Source organism: Colletotrichum graminicola (genome assembly GCF_000149035.1).
Source record: "Colletotrichum graminicola M1.001 genomic scaffold supercont1.7, whole genome shotgun sequence".
NCBI classification, from domain to species: Eukaryota; Fungi; Ascomycota; class Sordariomycetes; order Glomerellales; family Glomerellaceae; genus Colletotrichum; species Colletotrichum graminicola.
In genome coordinates, this window is record NW_007361011.1 from 1282638 (window position 1) to 1300015 (window position 17378).

Sequence of the window (17378 nt, forward strand, 5' to 3'; positions counted from 1 at the left end):
TCTGTTCCAACGCTGGGATGGCCGCAGTGGGAAGTACCTACAGCAGAGGTGCCAGGGGTCCAGGAGATTAAAGGCGATCAGCGGGGCTTCCCGCGGCCTGCATCGTTACATCCGCAGGGCGGGGGATTCCAGGTCGTTTGGCAAAGAAGCCCGAGCTGTTCGACGACATGTAGAGACCATAACCAGGCAAGGGTCCTGCCAAGTGGTTAGTGCAGATGACGACGCCTCGGGAGATTGATTGCGGACAGGGTGAAGATGGGGGTGAGGTTCTCTTTGGGCAAGAGGATCGGCCAACGAAAAAGCAACTGCTTGGCTCATACTAAAGACCGGAGATACGTGAAGAGGAGGTCAACTGATCCAAGCATCGTGATCATCGAATCGCTCTCCAGGATGTTGACCGTGTTGTTCCTGATTACACGTGTGCTATATTTGTGGTATTATCAGAAGCTTGATGCGCCACCGAGTTGGGTTGAAACACAGGCTCTGAAAACATGGCCATGGTTAGGCCTCCTTGGCATTATGGACTGCTCGCAAACCTCATCTACATCTCGTCTGTGACGGGTCTACCTTTGCCAAAAGTCTGCCCCCCCACCCCCCCACCCCCCAGCCTCCCCTCCTCCCTTTCACTGACACCCGTCTCTCACCTCATATCCAGCATGACGTTATTCCCCTTCTCACCCCTCGCGAATAGAGTAATGTTCTCCCCCACCACCCTCCGGATGTTCACCCTTGTCTGATCAGCGCACCACGCGAGGTGCGGCGTCAGCGTCAGGTTGACGCCCCGCGCGTCCTCACCCAGCAGTACGCTGTCCCGTCCGCTGCCCGCCGGCTCGACCTCGAACACGTCGGTCGCTGCGCCCGCGATCCCGCCGGCTCTGAGCGCCGCCAGTAGCGCTGCCTCGTTGACGGTCCCGCCGCGCCCGACGTTGACCACCACGGCGTCGGAACGCATCAGCGCCAGCTCCCGCCCCGAGATGAGGTCTCTCGTGTCCGGCGTCAGGGGCACGACGAGGAAGAGCACCGTGGCTCGGCGGAGGACCTCGTCGAAGGGGACACGGGGGATGGCGGCGGCGGCGGCGGCGTCCTTGCGTGCGGCAACGAGGACCTCCATGCCCAGCGCGCCGCACAGCTTGGCAAGGCGCTGCCCGATAGGCCCGTAGCCGATCACGCCCGCAACCTCGTTACCGCAGGTGTGCGGCGGGCGGCCCTCGGCGTCGAAGAGGAGGGAGGACATGCTTCCCTTGGCGCGCCAGGGGTTTGTGCGCGCGCGGTCGTGGTCCATCATTGTGTTATGCAGGGTGACGAGACGCCTGCGTGCAGAGAAGTACTGGAAGGTGCACCGCCTCTGTCAGATCAAGTCCCTTTCAAAATCTCGTCTGGGCGGTCCAGAGAAACGGTGGACCCGACGGTGCGGAAGCCGACAAGGGATTGCCGCGAAGAAGAAGAAGAGGAGGAAAACGACGGACGAGAGGGAGAGGAGACTCACCAGGCCAAGGGCGTGCTCGGACACGGCCTCGACCGTCGCGTGGGGAGAGTACATGACGGTGATCCCGCGCCGTCTGCACTCCTCCAGATCAATGTGATCCGTCCCCGTCGTCTCTGTGATGACGCACTTCCTACACGACCACCACCCACAATCAGTCCCCCGTTGTTCATCCCATCACAGTGCTCATCTCATTCACCCTCTCGCCCCTCTCCGTGGGCGGCCCCTCAAACGCCAGACATAACAAGACCGGGAAAGGAGAAACTCACAGGTATGGTGCCTCCCCGAGCGTGTCCTTGTTGACTGGCACAGTCGTCGTGATGAGCACGCTCGCGGGCCACGCCCTCGCGGCCACGACACCGGCCTCCGAGGGCCGCGTGTACTCGTAGCCGATGACCTCGTGCGTCACGGAGCCCATGTCGACGTCGGGGAGGGCCACGTGTATCGTCTCGAGCTTGACGATGACGTGGTGCGTCGGCGAGGGCAGCCGGGCCGGCTTCTTCACTTCGGTTGCGGGGTCGGTCGCCATTGCGAGATGGTGTGTGTTGTGTGTTTGTGCGTGGCCGAGGGGGGGCTTGGCAACTTCCTGGGCTTCTGTGCCTCAAGTTTCCATGAAGTGGTAACTTGGCCGGGTCTGAGAAGTCGTAAGCAACTGGGGGATTCACGCTGAACGAGATGCTCTTGAGGGCGCGAGTATGCGTGCTATATTAGTGAGAGTTGCCATGGGACGAACCCTGAATACGATAGGAGGGGTAGAATGCGACGTTGGTTCATTAATCCACCCTCCTGCATAACAACCATGGTCAAAGGCGTCTCAAGACGTGGGAAACACACTTTTGACATGCCATCCCCCAAGGAATGACGTTGTCGAGGTCTCCGGTAACTACTCCAAGAAGAAGGAGAAGAGCCTCAAGGGGAGGGGGCGTCAGGATTTTTCTACCGGGCCCTCTTGGCCGTGTTGACGTTACTTAGCGCCATGCAGCTCCGCAAACATTCACGATAGGAGATCGGCGGAGCTAACAGACGGCAAATCGGCGGGCGCAACAGGGAAGACCCCACGCTTGTCCGCCGCAGGGCGCGGTGTGGGGCCCGGGTTTTTGACATATCCCCACCCTTAACGAGCCCTTCCGCACCTTGATAATCGGTTCGTAATGAGGGGAGAGACTTGGAGGAATCGCATAGGTATTGCCCCTGGGAGGGGGGGTTGGTTACCGGGAGGATTTCCGCCCTCTCCCACGCACTATGTGCATGAGACCCTTGCCAAGATTGTTGCTCCTCGACATGTAGGACCATAAAACTCAACACTTGACTGCCGGGCTGATAGGGTCTTCTCAATGACTCTCATGATAAGACATACACGTACCTACATGTGCAATGTTGAACGTCTGCTCTCTGGTTTGCTTTTGTAACATATCCGGCCTTGTATCATATCTACAGCCAGCCGGACTATGGTCAAACAGGCGTCACCATCTAGCCTCGGCAGTAGGCAACGCTAATTATCCGTCAATAGCCAATGCTTCTTACTAAGCTTACCCTGCACTAGACATACCCCCGAATCAGCCAACGTCTCATTTCTTGAACGTGGCAGTCCTCTCGCCTCGCGGAGGTACAGCCTTCCTTGCACCCTTTGGTGCATCGTCTCCCGTCTTAGCGTACGGGTCGAACGTCGGCTTGACGTTCACCTTGCCGCGGTTACCCGTCCGGTTTGCGTGGAGCACAGACGTCGCCTTACTGTAATCGAACGTCTCCTCCTCGTCGCTGTCGCCAGATTCCGCCGCAGCATTCTCTTCCTCGGCCTTCTTCGCATCCTCTTTTGCCTTCTTTGCAGCCCGTCTCGCCGCCTTCTTGGTCTCCTTCTCGGCCTCCTTCTCGGCCTTCTCCGCCTCTTTCTTGGCCTTCTCGGCCTTCTTAGCCGCTTTGCGTTCCGCCTTTGCCTTGCGGTTGTTGAGTGCCGACACATATCTTTCCAACTTTTCTTGCTTGTCGGCAGCGATGCCCTCCGCCTCCTCAAGCTGTGTAGCGTCGGCGCCGTCGTGGGCGATTAGCTCGGTTAGGCGCTCGACCTCGGCCTTGGCCTTCTCGTATTCCTCCGTGTAGCGCGCGACCTTGTCGGCCCGCTTTGAAGCCACCATGGCCTTGCTCTCGGTTGAGGTATGCTTGCCCTTCTTGCCCTTCTTGCCCGAGCCTGGCTTCTCCAACACGATGTCGATCGAGCTCGCTCCAGAGTCCGAATCGTCACTGGCGTCGGATACGTCTTCTGTCGGAACCTTGCGCTTGGTGCCGGCCTTGAGAGTGAATTCCTCGTCCACTTCAGGCTCTTTCGGCTGAGCAGCAGCGGCCGCCTTGGCTTCGGCCTCGACACCGCCTTGCATAGCCACATCCTCCTGAGCGGCTGCATCGACTGCCTTTGCATTCTGTACAAATTTCTGCCACGGGAACGTGACGTACTCGCCTAGGCCATTAGCCGCGGCCGCAGCCTTTTCCCAGGCAGTACTGAGGGGCATGCCGCCGAACAATTGAGATTGCGTCAGCTCTGTAGGTTCCAGGGCAGCATCAGCCGCATCTTCGCTGACGATTTCTGCCAAAGGCTTGGTCGCAGCCTTGGGAAGCTCAGACTTGAAGAAGTCAAGCAGCCGCGGCTCGTTGATGCCCTGTTCTCTCGCCTCTTGGTAGCGTTTCCATATTTCGGTAACATTCCGTCTTGCGATGAAAGCATGGTTTGGAATGAGGGCGTGGAGGGCCTTGGCGTCAGGGGGCATGTGTTTTGCGATGTCGCCAATGATGGCATTGGGCATGACGAACGGTGTGCTCTCGTCTTCTCTACGTGCCACTTCATCCCTCCAGGCCCAGATGGCTCTGTAAACAGCAAATTGTTGGCCCGAAAAGGGCATGGGGTGTCTGAGCAGAGTGTTGTACCAGCCCTTGTTGCCCTTGCCCGTCTTGGGGTCGAAAGTTTCACCTCCGTATCGGCTCAGGGAAAGGGTCTTGGACTTTTGGAGAGTCGCCTCAATATAGTCGGTGCTGGGGTTGCCACGGTCCGACTTCATCACAAGCTCATTACGCATCTTATCGTAAATGTACAGGAGGTAATGCGTGTCGGAACGAGCGTAGTAGAGCATCTCCTCGGAAAGAGGGCTATGTATCATTAGATCCAAATGTCACCACAACGAACAATTACTTACCGCACTCTCCAGTCGGCCAGTTGGTACTTCTTGTCGGCGTCAAAGTTGACAAACTTCTTTAGCAAGAAAGCCAAGCTCTTTTGCGGGTAATGAAGCACTTCGCAAGCCATGCCAGTGTCGAAGAGGCCGTTTACGTACAGGCCGAGATCGCGCTGCAGCCAAACCATGTCCATGAACGCGCCGTGGAAGACCTAGACTCACTATGTTAGCTGTGTTGATATGTCGAGATGTGCGTTTGCAAACCTTGATGATGCTGGGATCAGCAAAGACCTCGTTAAGAACCTGGAGTTGCTCTCTCCAGGGTTTAAGAGTGTCGACGATCCAGTCCTTCTCTCGCGTGCTAATCTGCATGAGTGAAGTGAGTCCAACATAAGTGCGAAAGTCATGATGCTCCAGGTCGACAGCGATTTCGTTTGCCTTCTTCAAGTCCTCCAGCATCTCCAAGACACCCTCGTAGGTATCGACGTAAGTGGCTTCGGTGGTTTCGACAGGTTGCCAGGGGATCGGCTCGGCTTGTTCGTAGACACGGTCCGGGTATTTCGCCTCGAGAATTTCGGTTTCGTAAGGATGTTTATATCTAATTCGTCCGTCAGTACTGTTGATCGACTGCAGCGCCTTCATCCTTGCGCGTGACTTAGATGCAGCTCGCTTGGAGCCGTGGAACCGAGGAAATATTAACGGCAAGAAATTGGAGTAATCGTACTGAATGAATCCGTCGTCCGTTTCGCTGGTTACTAAGCTCTTCTCGAGCGGAACTGTGGCGTGAGGTTTCTCTGTAATGATGGGCTTCCACGTGGTATTGTTGTCGACTATACGAGTAAAATGAAGCTGGGGTTTCGTAATGTTCGCACTGCGGATGACGGTTCCGGTCGTCTTGGGCTTTTTAGACTGGGGAGTCTAGATAGTATCAGCACACGGAGTCTGTCGTACGAAAGCCTGGAGAACTCACGGCATCGGTGGCTGGCGCATCCTTTCTCTTCAGAGCCCCGGTGTATTCGTCAATGGAGGTGTCGGCCTTTTCGAGGACCGAGTCGACTATGTCCACGATGCTCCGCCAGCGCATGTCGACGTCGTCGGCATCTTCGAGTTCGGGCGCATTGAGGCCGCACACATCGGCAGCGGACTTGAGGAGGGACGTCGACAGTTCGAGGATGCGGGTGGTTTTGGCGTCGAGGTCCTCGCCGATGTTGGGGTTGACGGCGCGCTGGAAGGGCAAGTCTTCGGCGGAAACGCGGTTGACCGACTTGACGGTGGCGAGGAGCGCTGCTTGAACTTTGTCCTGGAGGGACTTGAAGTCCTGAGGAGACGTCATTGTGTCGGCGCAGCTGTTTGGCGGGTTTGGCGGAGGCTGTCGCGGGTTCGCGCTGCGAAGTTTGTCGACCGATCAAAAATTATGCCCGCCTGCAATAGGCCCCCCCCGGCCGATAAGATAGTGAGTGGTGCGCTATCGATAAGAGAATGAGAGTGTGTGGGATAAGGGACCTTGAAAGTTGACGAAGGCGCTCTTTGTTTTGTTTGGTGGTAAAGGGGACAAGAAGGCAATTCGGCGTATGGACAAAACTTGGAACGTGAATGGATTTGTAGATATTTCGAGTCCACGACTACCGGCTGCTGGTTTCTGACATGCGAGGGCGTTGAAGTTTGCTGAAGAAGAAGGCGGGTGCTTTGGCCGAGACGTCGTCCACTTACAACGGTTGAAGCCACGGACCTTAGGCACATAGGCTCTTCCCCCTGTGACCATTTTGCCTCCATTTCTAGTCGCAACTTCAACCTCACCCTACAGCTCTCCGCGCCTTCCGCCAACAACACAGCCTATCACCATGTCTGCCTCTCTAGCGCCCGAATGCAACGAAGTCAAAGAGTATGTGGGATTCAAGACGGGTATTGGAGAGACTATGCTGACTGTAATAAACAGACGCTACGACACATGCTTCTTGAAATGGTACAGCGAAAGTGAGTGTGGTCTAGATTTACCCTCCAACCCCCCCCACCCCGCGTCACGGTATCAAGGTTAGAGAAGGCGTCTAATATATACAAGAGTACCTTCGGGGGACTGGCACGGATAACAACGAGTGCGCGGATCTCTTCAAAAACTACCAAAAGTGTTTGACGGTGAGTGTAGATGGCATCAAGAGGCTGGCCGCAGTGGACTTTGTTCCCAACTGACGCCCACCAGGTCGCGCTCAAGGAACGCGGAATAGACAAGCTGTTGGACGAGGCGCGAGAGGACCAGAAGGACAACGATGCGACGTACATGGGACGTAAATGTGAGTAGTCATCTCAGACAGCGGCGAGTGTAGTGTGTGTGTGTGTGCGTGTGTGTGGACAGGACAGAGTCTGACCATTCTTGCAGGAGGCATGGGGATTGCAGTAGCACAGTCACGTATGGTGGCTATTTTGGCGTTGTTTTCCAGGGTTGCATTTGTTGGGCGCAATGTGGCAGTGTAGAGACTGCAATCTCATTATATGCCCCATTCCCTTGATCTGATCCATGATGCGTGTTCAAGCCGACAGAAACAGTTCCGTGGTTGCCGTTTTTTTTTTTTTTTTTTAGCATGGTGAGGCAGTTAGTCAGTCAGTCAGTCAGACCGACCAAGGGCAATCCCTATGGCGTGTGCTGATTGCTGAGCTTAAATTCCTCCAAGAGTTGGTACTGGCGGTGCCATTTAGAATGCTAGGAACATTTGACAACGAGGCTGGATAGGTACACAGCGATTAGGGAGGGGGGTTATGGTAGGGAACAGGGAGGGGGAAACATTGAGATCATCGTCTGGTCTCCATTGACTTGATGCACTCGCTGCAAAGGAGTGTCTAGCCCGTTCATCCACAAGCCGGTCATGGTCATACACTATTGATTGTTTTCCTATTCAGACGCAGCTGCTAATCAACCATCCAGATACGGCGATTACATGTTTTCTCTCCTTCTGTCATGTCATCCCTCATTCATACTTAGGTAGGTAGGTAGGTAGCCAGCGATGCAAAAACTCTGAGATGAAATGGGAAGGCTCAAGAAGAAAAAAAAAAAAAGAAGAAAAGAAAAAAGCATGGGCCGCAGCGGCTCACTGTTGAATTTGTGCCAGGTTCCAGACCGTCCAACATCCCCAGTCTGAGAGGGTAGGGTGTGGATCTCTGGCACAGCGTGTCCCTTAACACACCTTTAGTGGACGCGACCCGCTAATGAGAAAGCGCATTGCCCACCAAGGTACGGAGTAGGTATGCTGCAGTCAGCAGGCAACACATGCAGAGAACCAGGGGGGGGACCGAGATTCCCCCCCCCCGATCACGACCCGACGTCCAATAATTCGCTGCCGTGCCAATTCCCAGAATTACCGCGTTTCCTCCCCGAACGAAGCTTGTCCCTTGACTTGCCTTGTCTTTTGCTCTTCCACCTTCAACAACCGTACACCTACCCGTCGTCTCTCTCTCTCTCTCTCCACGTCACTTCTCTTCACTCAGACAACCGCGTGCGCGCGCAAACCGCAACACCAAAGCAGTACCACCACCACAACTTCAATTCCTCGTACCGAGTGGGTTCTCATCGTCCTCTTCCAGCTCACGAGAAAACACATAGATTCAACCCCACGACCCCCACGATACTTTCAAGCTCTGACCCCTTGTCCCCGCGCCTATCCCGCCGTCCCAGCCGAGTCCGCCAGTCCGACATCTATCTCCGCTCCCTCAAACTAACTATCAATCTTGGCGACAAGCCTCGGCATGCACCGTCCAAGGGAATAGCGATTCTATGCACCCCCTCTCTGTCCTCAGCCTTGGGATCTTCGTCGCCGGCTACATCACCGCCCGATGGGACCTGGTGACACGCCTCTATGAGCTTGCCATATTCGCTTGGGACTACGGAGTTGTTGTGCGTTCCTTTTCTTTATCTTTTACCCCGGCTGTCGCTGTTGGGCCCTTTTGCGCCAGCTGTCTCTAACCTCCGTTGCTCTTAGACACGCGCCGCCAAGGGCTTTGCGCTCCTGACCTTCGTCTACCTCCTCATCTTTATCCCCGTGGAACGTTTAGCCACCAAGGAAGCGAACCTGGTACGACGCAAACCTTCAATGCCCACCCCGCTTGAGACATGTTTCTTTTTTGCACAACTACTTGGGACGAGCCTGTGGCTAATGACGGCACCCGCCATAGCACCCTCGACCCCCCGGAGCTGGCGTCTCGGCCAGAGAACAGTTGCGACGGAGAGGGTCCTTCTAAGCGCCGTATTCTGCGCAGCGCTCGGCTGACATGCCAGAAAATGACGGTTTAATGAGGATATTCTGGCCGACGGACATCCAGCGCTCCGACCTGCCTGGCGTTGTTGTGGGATGGAGGAACTCGACCCTAGATGTCTTCGTCGTAGCCATACTCGACGATGTCGATGTCAGCACACCCCTAGAGCGCCAACCCTCGCAGCAATTGACGAATTGACAGGCCGGCCATGTTGAATTCGCCCTCAAAATCGGCACCCTCTTCCGAAACCCCCCTCACCCCGTAAACAGCATCTACGAACGGTGCGGCCACGGAGCGATGCATGTTTTGGGTCTCACCAACCCTAGCGACGCCGTCGTGCTCGACCCCTCTCTGTTCGTCGCGACGACGACCCTGGCCGGTGTAAAGCCCCCTCGAATCACTTGTGCCAAAGCCTTGAGCATACAAATCATCCTCTACGACCGCCCGCGCCCTAACAGAATGCAATACATTTCGCTCAATCCTATCTCGCTCGCTTTAGGAAACAAGGAGGCTCCGGGCTTACCACCGACAGAGCACATGTCCGAGGAGGAGAAGCAAGAACTAAAGATGAAGGAGCAGAAGAGGAAATTGGTGGAAAAGCTGAAACTCCACACCATCATCAAGCGAAACCCCTCGCCAAAAGAGAAGGCCCTGCCGAAAATCGTGAACCAAATCAACTGGTCCTGGCAGCTGGAGCAGCTTCTGCAAAAGAACATCTCACGGATCGGTACCAGGCCCAAGCGGACACTGAGTGTCTCGGAGCGGGTAGTGGAGAACGTGACAACAGTGCGGAACTTCGTCTGGGACCTCCTGATCCTATACGTGCTTCCGCTGGTCCAGTGGGGATTCGTGTATATGCTCATGGGCCATAGAGCGGTTGCCGAGCTCCTCCTTCAGATTCTGGAGTTTCGACTGAAGGATAACTACCTGGCCCTGAAGGACATCTCGGCGACGGCGCAGCAAGTAGAGATCCGGCTTCAGCAATTTTGCTACTGGCCCATGCAGTATACGACGTTGCGGCAGCGTAAGAACGATTGGGAGAGCGTCACGACTAGCCACCCCGACTACATCCGTTTCTACAACAGCCTGTGGCTCGTCGCCAATGATGTTATCATAGGCATCGCGCTGGGTTCCTACATCATCGACAATGCGGACTGGGCCGCCAATGCAATCAGTGAGCTGTTGAGGGTGTACACGGTCGAGGCGCTGCAACGAAGCATTTCTTGGCTCATGGGCTGGCCTGCGGGTCTGAAACTGAACAAGGAGTTGGCGTTGTTTCTCGGAGATCTGTTTCTATGGGTCATCGAGTATTGGTCGAGTGAGCTACCTATGTCTGAAATGAGTGAACCCAACGCTAATCCAACCAGACTGCATCGCAGCCCTTCAGCCAGTTTTGCCTCGCATCATCTGGTTCATCGGCTTCTCCAGCTTCGCCGGTGCCAGCATGCCTATCGCCATGTTCTCGGACCTGCTCTCTGGTCTGACAATTCACATCTACTCCTTTTACCTCGCGTCTGCTCGAATCTACCACTGGCAGCTAACGATCCTCATCTCGCTCTTTCATCTCTTCCGCGGTAAGAAGCACAATGTCCTCCGCAACCGCATTGACTCGTGCGACTATGATCTGGACCAGCTCCTTGTCGGCACTATCCTCTTCACCCTGCTCTTCTTCCTCCTTCCGACGGTGGTTGTATTCTATCTCAACTTTGCCGTTGCGCGGATGGTCATCATCTCGCTCAAGGCCGTTTTCGATACACTTCTGTCTTGTCTAAACCATTTCCCCCTTTTTGCGCTGATGTTACGGGTCAAGGACCCGAGACGACTTCCAGGTAAGATGCAGTCTCTATCTCAAATGGTGGTTTACGACTGACATGCCATAGGCGGCATTCGTTTTGAGCTTCGAGATACCCATGATTATAGACTTAGTAATACTTCCAACGAACCGCCTACCTCTGTCATTTACCTCAAGGTTAGCCCCTAACACTTGAAGTCACATGAGCCTCAAACCTAACCCTCGCAGTCCATACCCCTCACCTTCCGAGCCATGTTCCACCAGTACTTTCAGATGGGGAGCCGTATCCGCAAGCACTATCTCTCCCCACGGGTGCTCCTCTGCCTGCTGACGGGCCAATTCGTCCCGCCCCTCAACCGCAAGAACCTGTACAGCCTGCAGTACGGCATGTTGCCTGCGCGCCGTGCGAGCTTCCGTCAGATGTGGGACGCCATCACGGCAACGCAGCCGTTGAGCAAGCCCGTGCCATTCGTCGTGAACGGGAGGAGATATCCCTCGGGGCTTGGTGGTGGGGGGCGAACGAGATACCACCACTAGATAATGAATTCAACGTGTTTCTTTCCGCATGCTGCATTGCTTCTTTCTTTTCCGGTGCGAGGATCTCCCTGACGACCCTAGTATGTAACTTAGTTCCAGGGTGTGATAGTGCTCCTCTGTGGTGGACGCCTCGACTGCCGAAAGGTTCATGGATTCGACCCAGCAATGGCGTAGGATACAGCATTAATATGTGTCATTGACCGACAAACCCGGTGCTGTCCAAGTTTGGAGCATCACCCCGACCTAGGTAGACGAGAGATGAGCCTCTTATTGTTGGACTGCCATGCGGATTGGCGAGTGTCTTGAGCCCAAGAGGGGGCCATATGCCAAGACGATGCGGCCCCCTTGCACCCATCGACATGAATAAGGTCGGACTGCCCTATGATATGCCGTCACCGGGTCGAAGTACCGTGCGGATCAGATCAGCCTTAGTCGGGTTACAGTTTGACTATACGTACCTAGATGACTTGTGTTTCTGGAGGACGCGCTGACGTACACCGGGGCGGGGAATGTCTTCCCGCGCCGGGCGCATCCGCCGCTTGGCGGGGCGGGGCGGGAGGACAGGGAGGAACGAATGACCTACCCGCAGATTACATTGCAGGAGGATCCGCGGGACTTTCGCAACGAGGGATGAGATGTAATTGGATCTTCGTCAATGTCCATCGCAGTTTGTATGACACAGCAAACTCGGGCGTCGCAGGGGTTCACAGGAGGAGGGGTAGGGAGGGCCTTTGGGTCATCTCGAAACACCACGAGACGAGAGAGATGAGATACCGCAGAAGGCTTGTGCCGGGCGTAGAGGAAGCTTGGGGGCCGTGCAATTATCACAAAGCGAACCCAGACGTCATGAATAAAAGCAGGAAAGGTAAAGGGGTTCGACGCTAATGCCCCCCAGGATCGCCGCCCCCTTATGCCTAGGACCTTGGCTGCCGATGTACCCGCGTATCAAGCGGTCCATTGACTAACAGATCCCCATTGATTCTAGTGTTGTGGATATAAGAGACTCTCATGACGTGGATGGATAGACTTTTTGGCTCTCCCTGCGTGCTGATTGGCTTCTATCACAACCCATTTCCATCGTCAATGCAGATGGGGATGTGTTTTAAACAGCATGACGCTGGCCTACCTTGTACTGTTACCAAGACCAGTTGCATCGTGGTGATGACTCCTTGCAGAAACAGCTTCTTGACTTTTCGCCTAGTAGAGGAAGGGTTGTGCAATACTCTTGTAACTCACCAAACACAGTAAACCACTAGGATAGGCAGCCTGTGGTGTGGGTTGCCGTCTTACGAAGCAGATGTACCGGGAAAAACAGTGTATTAGAGACATGATGTGCATAGAAGAAAGCCAATAGCTACAATATATTGTTGTAAAAATGACTGAATAATGAACAAGTCTGTTTGAGAGGTAAACTTCCGTCACAGTTGCAGCCGTAGCATGACAGGAGCAGTAATAGACTGATACTCTTACTGGACTTTAACTATAAAAGCTCTTGCATCGTCCCCCGCTCGCTCATTATATTTCCCCCTTCCCATTCTCATCCGCAACGTTCTGTTGAATCTGATCGTAAACCTTCGTGCTTTAACATCCACCCGGGTTCATTACGCTTCATCTCTGAGCAATACAGTCCACCACTCATCCGAAACCTCTACCAAACATGCTCTTCAACAACATTGCCTCCGCCGCCGCCGCCGCCTGCGTGCTCCTCGTCCCTTCCGTCCTGGCGGAGGTCAGGCTGCAATGGCACCCCTCGGGCAGCTGCAGCACCTCTGGCGGGCCGCAGAGGGTCTACGGTACCGGCGTGTGCATCAGTCTCAGCTCGACCAGCAACTCAGTCAACATTCTTTCTCGCCAAGGGTCCTGCAACCGTACGTACTGCCCCCCCCCCCCCCCCCCCCCCACCACCACCCCGCCTATCTTTTCAGCGACTGCTGCTTCCCCAAGCCTATCCACCTTGGAAATCCTGCTGACACAACCTGCGTGCGCGACAGTGGTGACATACACCGCCAACGGCTGCTCCGGTGGCCGGAGAGTGTTGAACAGCAACGGCTGCTGGACCCTGAGCGGTAGGAACTCCGCGCGGGTTGAGTGCTGAGTTCTGGGCCACCAGAATCTGTTCAGTCCAGGCCAATAGAGTGATGCGTACCTTACGAACCTCTGACGGAAGTCCTTTGGCATGTTTTTCTTCGAGCATAACACTCGTTTAAATCCTTTACGATATATTGAGGCCAATCATTACAGTATATAGATGCTATACAATACACTCATTCGACATGTTTATGAATCTCTATCGATGACATCACACGTTAAACTCAGTAATGTAGAGACAGGGAAGCATACAGAGCCCGGGCGGCATATAATCATGTGTAGTAAATTTCTTTTCTCTGGCATCGTTCCTCGGTCTTTGACCAACTCGTCCTGAATCAACATTCAAACTTACCTGTCCAACTCGACTATAAAAATATAATTATACTAGCGGCCGCGATAGTCAGGCAGGCAGCTATTCACTCTCGTTTGTAGGAACTTGGTAAGGAACTCTTTTACATCAGGCGACCTGGGATGGGGAGGAGGCTTACTCCATACCGAAGTAGCCTATCACTGTCACATCTCAGCTTTTTCAGAGAGGACTGAGAGCACGAGAATTAGGTGGAAGAAGGGCCAACCTTTTACGAATTCATTATCGTTAAAGAAGGACTAAATTGAGCGTTCTATTGGTGGGCGAGAACATTGGTATCAACAAGGACATTCAGAGTCGACAGTGAGTCGTCGACTACGCTTGTATAATAAACATTTGCCAACATATGAGCTGAGATATGAGACGGCAAGAATCGTCCACAACCAAGATGTCACGAGATATACAAGCGTTAGCTAATGCCCCGTAACAACGGCGTCGTCTTTTGTTACACAGCACAAGATCTTTGTTAATGCCGACCCACATCCCGGTCATATTTGTACTTCCAGCTTTCCTTTCTTTTTGCACCGATGCAAGGGGTGTAGAGCTCGTCAGTGAACGATTGTAAGTTTGTTGCATCACATGCTGGGCGCGTTGCACAAATATCAATTACTCTGGTTGCTTATTATTATCGTCTTTTCATCGACATTGCCACCCCTATCACTCCCTTGTCCCTGCTCTCGTTGCTGATAACATTTGGTCCTCGGATCGTTTTTCTTTTCTTTTCAAATTTCGAATTTGTATGGAAGAGAAGGGCCAGTAGGAGGATATTTGATAGAAACACCCAATGTTTGAGAGGATGGCATCATAAGGAAGAAGGCACCTCCTGATAACTGTGCATCGTGGAAGTAGGTAGGTATATGCTGACACTAGGAGATGGGACGTGCTCAAATAAGGAAAGACTGATTGCTTTTTGATTTGTAATCGTTAAGTGAGAAGTTAGGAAGGTGGCAAGTATCAAAGTTGAAATTCCCAAAAAGAAACATCGCAGGCGGCGGCAGATCTGCTTCAACTAGGGTTTTTGAACACATCTTTATGTACAAATAAAGTGCTCTTCGAGTTTCGCAGATTACCACTAAGGACAGGAAACCGAGTGAATATGCAATAGCGTAGCAGCCTGTCCCTCCTGGCGTGTTTTCAGGTTGTAATGCAACGTGGACATGCACCTCATCACGATGGAAGACAGTGATAAGAACATGCAAAGAGGACACAACCACTACGCAATCCCGATGGCATGGGAACGGGGATTGCAGCGTGTATCGTTTCCGGTAAACGATCGGAGATTCCTGTTTCTGGTTTCGTTTGAGTCCCTTGTCAATCGTCCCGCAATGCCGCCCCCTTGGAACGATCCTAGGACACCGCGATCTTTTTGGAGTATACGCACAGACGTACCGAACACATGGAAGAGCAAGAATTACACGTTGCTAGACATACTGCAGTGGCTTTCCCTTGCACCATTTGAAGTTTCAGTCACCGTAAACGCGATATCGGATTACCAGAACCTGTTCCGCGACCTTGCGCCACAAAATTCAGGAGTCCCACTTGGCGTTCAACGACGATGGTGCTTTCGCAAGAGCTTTGTTTCAAAGCACCACAAAATGTCACAAGTGACGGACACGAAACCTCCATCTAAATAAAAAGGCGGGGTAGATCTGACAGTGAAAGGCGTCTCTAGAGTCTGGAGAATGGCCAAGGCTTGATAAATACATACGGTTTCGCTCGAAGTTTCAATTCTTGGTTGGCGGTCTCCGCGCGCAGCGCATGACAGCAACCATTCGCAGTTCCATAATAGCCCACTCCCTGCGCGACTCTCAGCAACGGCAACCCTGCACGCTTGCCACCTTCTTACAGCCTCGCCCCGATTACCGAATTGCAATGACTCCGGAAAAGCAGTACGCGATTCCAAGGGGAGCTACTGTCCTTGTGACGGGTGCAAATGGCTTCATCGGCTCCCATGTTTGCAATGAGCTACTGCAATTAGGGTTCAGGGTCCGCGGAGCTGTCCGTGATGTGGAACGCTGCATGTGGTTATCAAAGGCTCTAGAGAGCCAGAATCCAAAAGGAGGGTTTGTGTTAGTCTCGTTGCCTGACATGGAGAAAGAAGGGGCTTTCGACTCCCTCGTTGAAGGTTGGTTCAGAGTTGTCAGACTCGACTTATCGGTAGAGTCCGTTATGCATTCCATATATATACTGACGATAATCAGGGGTGTCTGCGGTAATACATGTTGCCTCGCCGTTTTCTTTCAGTTCGAACCCCGAGAGCGTCATCCCCAGCAGCGTCAATGTGGCAATCAATGCTCTCAAAGCTGCCAACAAGTCCCCGAGCGTGAAGCGCTTTGTGTTCACCAGCTCAGCTGTTGCTGCAGCCCTACCCAAACCAAACATGAGTGGGATCGTGGTGACTGCTGACAGTTGGAACACCCATTCAGTTGGGATCGCGTGGAGGGAGGCACCGTGCCACCCTCAGCGGGCGTGGCATGTGTACGCAGCTAGCAAAGTTGAAGCAGAAACGGCGGTGTGGAAATTCAACTACGAGAACATACGTCGCCGGTATGATTTGGTAATCAACACAGGTCAGTCTAGTTTATCTCAAGACTTTGTGGCCTGGCCGGTCATTAACTTGTTGGTAGTGCTCCCTGGTACGAACTTTGGAAAGACCCTTGATGTGGTCAACCAAGGTCACCCTTCCACATCGTCATTTATCGAGAGCCTTTGGAATGGGACACACTTGGATCGACTTGCATCTATTCCCCCGCGTAAGTTGCCTGTATTCATAAATCTCCCTACTCGGTGCACTGACACAGAACTGAAGAGTACTTTGTGGACGTCCAAGACACTGCCCGGCTCCACGTGGCTGGGGCTGTGCTCCCAAACGTTAGGAACGAACGGATTTTCGCCTGGGCAGACACATTCAACTTCGATACAGTCCTCGGGATTTTGCGAAAACACTTTCCCGAGAAGAACTTCGTGGATAACTTTCACCACTATGAAGAGACGTCCACCGCATCTGAGCTCCGGTCGCGGGCGTCGGATCTACTGAGGCAGCTAGGGAGAGATGGCTTTGTTCCTTTGGAGCAGAGCGTTCTTTTGAACATTGAGGACCAAAATATGGCTTAGCCTCGAACCATTTCGAGCACAAGAGCAATCCTCACAAACGTCTAAAGCTGGTTGATGTTCGGTTTTCTACCTGGTTTACTTGAGTTCAACTGGCCAGCTACGAAGCATGCCCAGACTTCATTACATGTATATATTATCCGTACTGGATCTACATATTTCATTGTTCCTGTATAGCTTGAACATGAGGCCCGGTCTGGTTCTATTACTTGCGCAGATCCTCTGACCCATTAACACCCCATCCTGGAGCCGTTACTGAACAGGCCTAACGTTATTCTATTGGCCGCTTCACTCACACGCATAGATGTCATTCCACCGCGCACCAAACGCTATGTTGTTCAGCTTAAGTTCAGAGGAGCTGAATCGCTCAGGACTTCAAAACTCTTATGCAATGCTTTGTGCAAGCGAAGCCCCCCCAACGATACCTTCAAATGTATCTTCCTATAAATATACCTTACTTGAGGAAGTCCACGGACTAAATAAAGCTTCTTTATGTATTTCTAACTTAGAAGGTAGAACAGTTTCACATCTGAAAGTCGTTGGCACCAGACACCTGATATCAAGCCATTCACTCAATGAAGATTCACATCCACTGAG

At 53.4% G+C, this 17378-nt stretch overlaps 6 protein-coding genes across 6 annotated transcripts; 4 read left to right on the forward strand and 2 right to left on the reverse strand.

Annotated features, from left to right (window-relative positions):
• Positions 1-640: 640 nt before the first annotated feature.
• On the reverse strand, positions 641-2012 carry GLRG_02027 (D-isomer specific 2-hydroxyacid dehydrogenase; the record flags this gene model as incomplete). Its single annotated transcript, XM_008093361.1, has 3 exons — positions 641-1327; positions 1487-1616; positions 1753-2012. 3 exons carry the CDS (start codon positions 2010-2012, stop codon positions 641-643), a joined length of 1077 nt encoding a protein of 358 aa, XP_008091552.1.
• A 1039-nt stretch (positions 2013-3051) lies between these two features.
• GLRG_02028 (3'-5' exonuclease) lies at positions 3052-5977 on the reverse strand (the record flags this gene model as incomplete). The annotated part of the gene is made up of 5 exons (XM_008093362.1): positions 3052-4618; positions 4666-4856; positions 4909-5242; positions 5369-5562; positions 5615-5977. 5 exons carry the CDS (start codon positions 5975-5977, stop codon positions 3052-3054), a joined length of 2649 nt encoding a protein of 882 aa, XP_008091553.1.
• Positions 5978-6485: 508 nt separating this feature from the next.
• GLRG_02029 (uncharacterized protein) lies at positions 6486-6940 on the forward strand (the record flags this gene model as incomplete). The annotated part of the gene is made up of 4 exons (XM_008093363.1): positions 6486-6526; positions 6581-6618; positions 6704-6777; positions 6842-6940. The coding sequence occupies 4 exons, from the start codon at positions 6486-6488 to the stop codon at positions 6938-6940; spliced, it is 252 nt and encodes an 83-aa protein (XP_008091554.1).
• Positions 6941-8407: 1467 nt separating this feature from the next.
• Positions 8408-11215, forward strand: GLRG_02030 (N-acetylglucosaminyl transferase component; the record flags this gene model as incomplete). The annotated part of the gene is made up of 7 exons (XM_008093364.1): positions 8408-8527; positions 8613-8705; positions 8890-9036; positions 9088-10204; positions 10254-10715; positions 10767-10855; positions 10907-11215. The coding sequence occupies 7 exons, from the start codon at positions 8408-8410 to the stop codon at positions 11213-11215; spliced, it is 2337 nt and encodes a 778-aa protein (XP_008091555.1).
• A 1657-nt stretch (positions 11216-12872) lies between these two features.
• On the forward strand, positions 12873-13310 carry GLRG_02031 (uncharacterized protein; the record flags this gene model as incomplete). The annotated part of the gene is made up of 2 exons (XM_008093365.1): positions 12873-13083; positions 13207-13310. The coding sequence occupies 2 exons, from the start codon at positions 12873-12875 to the stop codon at positions 13308-13310; spliced, it is 315 nt and encodes a 104-aa protein (XP_008091556.1).
• A 2232-nt stretch (positions 13311-15542) lies between these two features.
• On the forward strand, positions 15543-16784 carry GLRG_02032 (NAD dependent epimerase/dehydratase; the record flags this gene model as incomplete). The annotated part of the gene is made up of 4 exons (XM_008093366.1): positions 15543-15795; positions 15872-16240; positions 16298-16423; positions 16480-16784. 4 exons carry the CDS (start codon positions 15543-15545, stop codon positions 16782-16784), a joined length of 1053 nt encoding a protein of 350 aa, XP_008091557.1.
• Between the last annotated feature and the right edge of the window lie 594 nt (positions 16785-17378).